General features: G+C 63.2%; 1 protein-coding gene across 1 annotated transcript; it reads right to left on the reverse strand.

Moving 5' to 3' along the window:
- Positions 1–2,151: 2,151 nt before the first annotated feature.
- EMIHUDRAFT_431981 (hypothetical protein) lies at positions 2,152–3,276 on the reverse strand. The gene has a single exon (XM_005775049.1). It carries the CDS (start codon positions 3,058–3,060, stop codon positions 2,557–2,559), a length of 504 nt encoding a protein of 167 aa, XP_005775106.1. The 5' UTR covers positions 3,061–3,276; the 3' UTR covers positions 2,152–2,556.
- Between the last annotated feature and the right edge of the window lie 5,988 nt (positions 3,277–9,264).

The raw sequence follows: 9,264 nt of genomic DNA on the forward strand, positions 1-9,264 counted from the left end.
GGCCTTGGCCGCCCCGGAAGCCGAGACTGTGCACGCGGGGGGGCTGCGGGGTCTCGCATGCAAAAGGGCGCGCCTCCAAAGCCGACCGTTCCGGCGGGGTGGCGTCAGCGCGTGGTCCAGCGCTGCTGGTCGCTCAGCGCGCAGGCCATAGCAACTACCTCTCTCCAAGAAACTGACCTCCTCTCCCCATTCCTCTTCCTCTCTAGGTATCAACCTGCACGCCTTGCATAATGCTACTTAGCGTCGTCGCCGCATGTGCTGGCCCGCCTTCTTCGTCTTGGCCCGCTTGGTCTTGGCTATCGCACAGAGTTGCTTCACACATGCTATCAGTGGCGGTTTGACTTAGCGTCGTCGCCGCATGCGCTGGCCCGCCTTCTTCGTCTGGGCCCGCTTGGTCTTGGCTTTCGCTGCCCTTTTAGCTGCCGGGGTGAGCACCCAGCGCTTCACCTTGACCTTGCAGCCAGTCGTTTAAAAATTGTAATTCGTGCTCTCAGCACGTATCTGCCTCGGACAGTGTTGACGGCTACACCTTTTATTGTTGTTGGCACTGGCATTTATCGTGGGAGGAGGGGGGAATATAGTATAGGTAAGGGAAAAAATCGCTCCGACAGTTCGCTGAAACTTCTGGAGCCCCCCAAATACCCGTGCGCCGTGGCGCAGCGTGAGCTTGATCTGCGGTTGCGCGTTTGGCTTCCACATCCATCGCAAGTGAGTCCATGTTGCTCACCTGTGCAAATGAACATTGACGTCACGCTCACTGGACGCGCACGAGCACATACACGAATCCTGGTTTCCCTTTATCTCTGCTCTTTCGTAGGTTGACGAGACCCCTAGCTTCCCACGTTCGCGCCTGGTTTGCCTTGAAGTAGTCGATGAGCTCTTGCTCGAATTGGCCTCCATCTTTGCGACGCCGGCTTATGAACACGCCAATCCTCGCGCCCGCTCTACGATAGTTTTTTATGTGGGTCTGGACGCGTGTGTCAACAGTTTTGGCCAACGTGAAGCCAACGTAAATGACATTGTTCAAAGCCATCAAGGAAGCTTTCGTTTTGTTCCTGACAGTTTTTTCGCCCTGGTAAACGCCCCGAGTCTCCTCATTCAGTAAGTGCTGGAGGGCTCGCTGCAGCGCCGCGCGCGCCAGGCGCCTCGCTTCGATCATGCACGGTTTGGACGTTGTCTGTCGATGCCGCGGCCGTCGGTAGGCCTTCAAATTCTGTGAAGAGCGAGGCATTTCATATAGAAGAAAAAAAAACAGCGAGCGCGAAGCTGACTGTCGCAGAATGTCTCAAACACTACAACTACAACCTGCGGCTGCGCCGGCCCGCGCACCCTTTTGCCTAATCAATGCTGGCGCAGCCAATGATGCGACCGGACGAGTCTTTCATGACCTCGATGATTGGGACGGAGGCCGCTTGCCCAGGGATGGTCTTGCGGGCCTTGCGCCGGCGGGGTGGCGTCCAAGCGCGGCACGCCAATTCAACTTCCATTTCGTGCTCTGCCTCCATGTCTTCTTCCGTGGGCTCGACGTCGGGATGCGACCAAACAACGCCGTACTTATCGATCCACATGTCACTTGCAGTGTTGCCAGTCTTCCCTCGCCGGCCCGTGAGTAAGACCAGAGAGCACATGTAAACTGACTCTCGCATGGTTGCACGCTCATTGATCCTAGATCCGACAGCCATGCAAAAGAAAGCGAGGAACCCCCCCCACCACAGCAATGGCATTGAATTTCGGCATTATGACATGGATTCGAAAATTCTCGTCAAAAAATTGGGGCCTCGCTTGGGAGAGGGTGGAAGGGCGCATGGGTTTTGCGTGCGTTGTCGGGCCGCATCAAAATCTCGCATTACTTTGAGGGGTGCGCTTTGGATTTTTCTTTTTTACTCGAAGTTAAAGGTGCCCCCGGAGCCCTGTGGTGTTGTCTTATAGCACTACATTTGGATCACATGTGGCCGGTCACAGCTCCGTTCGCGAGCACCCCCCCGCGCCCCGGCTGCAGCGCAAGTGAAGTAAGAAGAAATCTTGCCTGAGTCTGCACGACGTTCCCTTATCCTAATCAGGGGAGATGGCTGTAGCTGGACCGTGGACGGTGAGCGTGGCAGTGACGGCGCTGGTCATATATACCCACGTACACACGGGCATGGGACAAAAGAAGAATTCCACTTTCCATAGGAAAAAGAGAAATCGCACCACGGCGACGGCAGTCCAGAGACGTAGGCTGACAGGTGACAGCGCTGCGGGCCCCGTGCCGGAATCGAGCCCGGCCACAGACCGTGGCTCGAGAGCGCTTACGCTCCGAGCCACCGCTGCACGCACGCTAGACTAGACTGCCACGGTTCTCCCAAGTCCCCACACCAGGTACCGCCCACCCCCTCTCACGCACAGTCAGTGTTCAGCGCTCACTCAAGGATTGGCCCAATGCCGTCCAGCGGTACCGCGGACCAAGGCCCGCGCATGCAGCGATGATCGGGTGATCGATCTGCAAATTACATGCGTGCCTTGCTTGGTTGTGCTCGCGTTGCACTATGGTGGCTTCGCCCGCGCGCGCACTACCGGCTAGGTGCTGAGGCGCGCGCTGCCTGCAGGCGGTGGGGCCGCAGCGTGCACCTCGACGCCGACGGTGACGGGTGGGCATGCGGGTGGGACCTTGGGTTGGGCGCGCTTCTTGAGGAGGTAGACGAGGACGATGACTAACACGAAGGTAGCAACAAGGCCTCCAACGGCGCCTCCAACGATTGGGGCGATGCCGTCGCTGGAGTTGCTGTAGTCGTCGTCGGAGTTGTCGTCAATGGTGTCGCTTCCGGGGATGTCTTTCTTGGGTTCATCTCCCTGGCCAGATGGCGGAGGCGGCGGCGATGGCGGTGACGCCGCATCGGAGAAAGACGCGCAAGCTCCGTCAAACTCGAAGTCATTGTCCTCCTCAACCTTGAGACGCACCGTTGTAATTTCTACCCCCTTGAACGTACCGCGGACCTCATAGTTGCAATTGTCTGGAGCCGCGCTTGCCGGCTTCAAGCGCGCAGTGAACGGCACCTCGACAACTCGTTTAGTGCCAAGCATCTTCCCAACAACTCGCGTGCAGGGAGGGACTTCGGAAGAAGGCCATTCCACAGTTTTTGCCGTACCTTTCTCCACTGTGGTGCCTTCCGTGTAGGTGGTTCCGAACTCTTCCGACTGGTAGTCCCCAACAGTTGCCGACTCGCTCCATTCGTCGCTGCCGAGCGAAAGCGATCCCAGCTCACCCAGGGGAATCTGAGGCGCAAAGATTGAGGTTCGACTCTCTGTTTGACTCTGAGACATGCCGACTTCCTCTCGCGACGCTTCGGTGAGCTCAAAGCTGAAGGAGTCCGTTTCCTCAGACGTGAAGGTGAAGCCGACCGTGTTAGTCGGAAACGTCGCGTCGTTGATCGACTCTCGAGAACTCGCAAGCTCGATCTCGCGAATGCCGCCTTGGAGGAAGACTTCGTCCAGGTCGTACTCGAGATCGTACACACGCCACGATGATATCGTTGCTGCCGGGCAAGCCACGCACGTCACGCTGACAGACGTGCCGGTTGCGTACCAGTCAGAGGCGTCCTCAGGGCAGAGGGCCTGTAAGTCGGAGGTGCTCTGCAAAATGGCCACGGAGGACGTGTAGTCATCGCCAATTTTCCAGTCATTGTGCTCCGGCCAGTAGTACAGGTACCGGCCGTTGCTGTTGCGATAGACGGACCGGCCGTCCGGTGTCTGGAGCATGAAGCGGTCAAAGACGCCCATGAGAGAGGGCTGACCGTCCTCAGCGCCACTCACTCGCACCGCATCGCACTTGCAACTCTGCTGTGGTGGAAACGGCGGAAGGGGGGGCGGTGGCGGTGACGGAGGAGAAGGGATGTCCCCGGACAGGCGCCAGGTCACTGAGAATCTGCAGTAGCACGTGTGAAAAGGGCAGGCAGTGTTGTCGTCCTGGCAGAAAGCTGTGAATCGAACGGGAAGACCGGAAGCCTCCCCGTTTTGAAACTCACTGGAAGAGGAGGCCGTTACAGGGTTGCCATAGTAGGAAGTAAATCCTGCACCGTTCGATCCGTCCAAGAAAAAATAACGTCTCCTTGCTTGGTTCAGGAACTCAGCCTCCAGGGCGACTTCGTCGGGCGTATAGAAATAAGTCACGTGCCAGCGGAGGTTGTCATATCCGTTGGTGTTGCATTGGGTGAAAGAGCGCATCGTAAAACGGTCGTCCTGGTTGAAGTCTTTGTTGGAGATGGAAAACCCACAGATTGTCACAGTTGTCACCGCTTCGCCGGTTGAGAAAAGCGTGAGCAGGATCGCCGCAAATCTCATCCTACAGCTCAGACAGCGAGCTGATTGCAGTGACTGTCGTCACGTGTGTTAGCGAGTGATGCGCGCGCGCGGGGCTTCGCGGCGAGTGGAGAGGTGGTTGGGCAAGAGGAGAGGTGGTTGGGCAAGAGGAGGTGGTTGCTTGGGCAAGAGGGAGGTGCGGCGAAGGAGGCGGGGGAGATGCGGGGGGTGCGTGCGGGGTGTGGAAGGGAGCGGCGGCAGTAGCATCGGCAGATGCAGCGGTGGCAGTAGCAGCAGTAGCAGCGGCGGTGATGGCAGAGGTGTTGGGAATGAGGTGGAGAAGGAGCGCGAAGGCGGCGAGTGGGGAGGTGCTGGGCAAGAGGGAGGCGCGGCGGAGGAAGCGGGGGAGATGGGTGGGTGGGTTTGGGGGGGGGGGGGGTGAAGGTTGTGTGGAAGGAAGCAGAGCAGCGGCGGCAGGCGGTGGAGAGGTGGGCGGTGGAGAGCGGGTGGTGGAGCGGCGGGCGGTGGAGATGGGGGCGGTGGAGAGCGCGCGGGTTAGGGGCGAGGGGGGGAGGGGTGCAGCCTCGCACGTGTGTGTTGGTGGCGGGGGGGCGGGGCGGCGAGGTGCGGCGCCGGCGGGGGCTGAGCGGCTCTGCTGGCAGCGGCTCTGCTGGTGCAGCGGTGGAGCGGCATGTGCGAGCGCGCGGCGGTGGAGAGCGCGCGGGTTAGGGGCGAGGCGGAGAGGAGAGCAGCCTCGCGTGTGTTGGCGGCGGCGGGGGGGGGCGGCGATGTGTGGCGCCGGCGGGGGGGGGGTGCAGCGGCTCTGCTGGCAGCGGCTCTGCTGGTGCACGGCTCTGCTGGTGCAGCGGTGGAGCGGCATGTGCGAGCGCGCGGCGGTGGAGAGCGCGCGGGTTACGGGGCGAGGCGGAGGAGGAGAGCAGCCTCGCGTGTGTTGGCGGCGGCGAGGGGGCGGCGAGGTGCGGCGCCGGCGGGGGGGCTGAGCGGCTCTGCTGGCAGCGGCTCTGCTGGTGCAGCGGGGAGAGCGGCATGTGCGAGCGCGCGGCGGTGGAGAGCGCGCGGGTTAGGGGGCGAGGCGGAGAGGAGAGGTGCCTCGCACGTGTGTGCTGGCGGCGGCGGGGGGGCGGCGAGGTGCGGTGCCGGCGGGGGGGCTGAGCGGCTCTGCTGGCAGCGGCTCTGCTGGCAGCGGCTCTGCTGGTGCAGCGGTGGAGCGGCATGTGCGAGCGCGCGGCGGTGGAGAGCGCGCGGGTTACGGGGCGAGGCGGAGGAGGAGAGCAGCCTCGCGTGTGTTGGCGGCGGCGGCGGCGAGGTGCGGCGAGGTGCGGTGGCTGAGCGGCTCTGGTGCAGCGGCTCTGGTGCAGCGGCGCGCAGTTGGGAGCGCGCGGTGGGGAGAGCGCGCACGGCGAGGCGGCGAGGCGGAGCGCACGTGGGGGTGAGGCGGCGTGGAGGAGCGCAGGAGCGCGCAGTGCAGGCGGGCAGGCGGGCAGGCGGCGCGCACTTGGAGGCGGAAGACTCGAGCGGCCAGGCGGAAGACAAAACACGGCGGGTGGCTTGGAAGTCGAGCGCTTGCTGCCTCGAGCGCTTGCTTTTAGACTTTTTTCTGTGCCAATGTGATAGAGCAGTGTTTGTTGTGGTATCTTTGGGTCTGTACCACCGAAAAAAAATTCTCCGCTCGACACCCATGCGCCGTGCAGAGAGCTCTGCTCCCTGCGCGCGTTCTGCTGCCTGCCTCGCGCGCCCCGGAAGGGCAGCCGGCGGGGCGAGCCGGTGCGCGCTGACACCCACCGCTGCACCGGGCCTGGCACCGCCGCACCATCCCCCCATCGCCCACGCATCATGCGCGCCCGACGCTGAGCGAGCGAGCGCTGCGCGCGCAGGAGATGCCGCGTGGGCCCAACCCACCGGTGGAGTGCACGTGTGGCTGCGAGCGGACCGAGGACCTCAGGAGAGTCGAGAGCGAGAGTCGAGAGACTGAGGAGAGAGGAGAGAGAGAGGAGAGAGAGACGGACATCGTGGAGGTAGAGAGAGAGAGTGAGTGAGTGAGCGGGTGAGGCGTTGGGTCGCGTGTATGTAAGGAGCACTTGGAGGGTCGATTTTTTCTTCATTTGTGCAAAAGTAAGGATGGGGTTCTGCGCCGCCTTTGCTCTCTCTTCCACCGCAGAGCTATCGCCTCCGCTGTCGCCGCCGCCGCCGCCGCCGCCGTCTGTACCCTACTATGAGGTTAACAGCAAGGAGCAGCTTTTGGATATCTTCAACCAAAGCCGCATGGAAGCGAGCGTCATCGTCGTTGTCGCATCTGGCACAATCATCAAGTTGCAGAACCGGCTCGAATGCAAGACGGAGATCACCGTGACCATCCGTGGCAGCGGTGAGGACGCGACCTTCGACGGCATGGGCAAGACCGGGCTCTTCGAAGTGTCTGGCGATTGCAGCCTCACGCTCGAGCGACTCAACCTCGTCAATGGGGATGACAGGGACGGCGGCGCTGTTTTTGTGCACCACGGCAATCTAACTTTGATCAACTCGGATGTCACCAATTGCAAGGCCACCGACTGGGGCGGCGCCTTGTACGTGGATAATTGGTACGAAGGCTACAAGGTAAGGGTGGAGGGCTCCACTTTTACCAGCTGCTCTGCCCAGCCGCGGGGCGGCGCCTTGAGCGTGTGGGGGGGCGAGGTGAGCCTGACCAATTCCGAGTTCTCGGACTGCCAGGCCTCGGAAAGTGGCGCAGTGTTCGTGGATGGTGGCGAGGTGAGCCTGATCGACTGCGCGGTCAGCAGCTGCTCTGCTTACAATGTGCACCATGTAGAGAGAACCAGACCAGTAGCGCATAAATGACATCCATCCCCACGCTCAACGCAGGGTGGCGCAGTGTGCGTGGCGTCGGGCTCAGCCAGCCTGGCCCGCTCCAACATCTCCAACTGCGCCGCAGAGTCTGGCGGCGGCCTCTACTCGGCGGGAGGGAGCACCTCCCTGAGCGACGGCACCCTCATCAGCGGCTGCTCTGCCAAGGGTCAGGGGAATTCCGTCTTCCTGCTCGCTGAGGTCTCCTACACCCTCCCCGCCCCGGCCGGCCGCTGGCTGCCAAACGCGCGCTGCGAGGTGTACCGGAAGGCGTGCACTTACGGCAACGACGACAACGGCACACCCCTGAACCAGAGCAAACGGCTTGCCTCGAGCACCGCGACGATTGCGCGCTCACGGAGAGCTATTCGCACCGCGACGATTGCGCGCTCGCGGAGAGCTATTCGCTCGAGCCCTCGTCGGACGAGAAAGGCAGGGCTTGCGGCAGACACACCGAGAACGACAAGCAGGCATGCCAAAACAACGTCAACGAGTCGTGGTACTGTCAACCGCCCACTCGTGTGCAGCCCTGCAATTGGGATCCCGCATGGCAGGGCGACCCCTCCCTGCTCGGCAAGAGCCTCTACCAGCTGCCACTGCTACCCGTCGAGGAGGACTTCCCCTTCGCCTGCGCCGCCGGCCTCCTCGGCTCGGCCGACCCCGAATACCAGTCGAGCAGCAGCTGCGCCGGCCGCTGCCCCGCAGGCTACCAGTGCCCCACAGAGGCGACGTATGAGGCGCTGCCCTGCGATGCTGGCTAGGGAGAGGAGGAAGAAATGTGAAACGATTCCTAAACTGAAACGATTCTTTCTCGCGACACAGAGAGCCGAGGCGCGGCGGCAGGCCTCACGCCGCCCTCTGGCCGCTCCTAAGCATGCCGGCTGGCACGGTGCCAGCTCTAGTGGGCCCAGCCTGTCACGGCGGGCCCACTGGCCGCCGAGGGGTACGCATCTCGGGCCATCTCGGGGCAATCAGTGGGGCGCGGCGGCAGGTAGCCGAGACACTGGTGCAGCATGCTCGCAGCCAGACCAGGCGCCAACCCGCTCTTCGGAGCGCAGCTCGTCGAGGCGCTGGAGGCGCTCTACCGCGGCGATGTCAACGAGCGGTCCTTCGTGGCCACGTATCCTCACCTTTCCCACCAGAGGCGCAACCTCGTCAAGGCGATGAGCGAGCTGCCGCGCGGCCTCGAGGAGGAGGCCCTCCACCGCAAGGTCTCCGCGATCATGAAGCAGCCGGTGCCCGACCGCTGCTACAGCATGGCGGAGATGCGCGCCGCGCTCGTCTCCTACCACTTCCGCAACGAGGACAAGATCAGCATCCCCGCGATCACGCTGCGCTACGGCCCGTCCAAGGCGACGCTCTGGCGGCATGAGAAGCGGGTGGAGGAGGCGCTCAAGCTCGCCGGCTTCGGCGAGGAGAAGAAGCCGACGCGCGAGGACGTGGCCTTCGTCGTCGCCGCGATCGACTTCCCCAAGGCCGGCAAGCCAACCCTCTTCCTGCCGGACGAGGAGCGGGTGCTGCTCGAGATGTGCGCGTTCCACGCGGACCTTGGCGGCGGCAAGGGCAAGAGGCTGCAGATAAACTACGCCAAGCGCGCGCTCGCCGCGATGGCCGACGAGGAGACGGACCCCGAGCTCAAGCAGCGGCTCGGCCACGCCAAGCTGTCGCGGAAATGGCTCGGCGACTGCAAGGCGCGCGTGTCGAGGCTGGCGGAGGGCGACTACAAGCCGGTGAAGGCGTGCTTGCTCTCGCAGACGCGCGCTGCGGCGAAAAAGCCGGGCCAGAACGCGGCCATGTTTGCCCAGATCCAGGCGTGCCACCCTCTCTCCACTCCCCTCCTCTCCCCCCCCCCCTCCTCTCCCTCGCCCGTACAACCTGCCCTCTTGGCGGGACACTCCGAGACTCTCCTCCAACTCCCTGCAGGCAAAGTACGACGAGCTCGGCGAGGCGGGCAAGCTGCCCGGCTGCCGGCGCCCCGACGGGCACTGGGAGCCGCCGCCGCACCTAATCTACTGCGGTGACGAGATGGGCATCGAGCCCAACGGCAAGCGCTGGGTGCCGGTCCTGGCGCGGGCGGGCGCGAAGCGCGTGCACCGGGTCGTGACGGGCGAGCACAACCCATTCTGG

This window comes from Emiliania huxleyi (assembly GCF_000372725.1).
Source record: "Emiliania huxleyi CCMP1516 unplaced genomic scaffold EMIHUscaffold_3, whole genome shotgun sequence".
NCBI lineage: Eukaryota > Haptophyta > Isochrysidales > Noelaerhabdaceae > Emiliania > Emiliania huxleyi.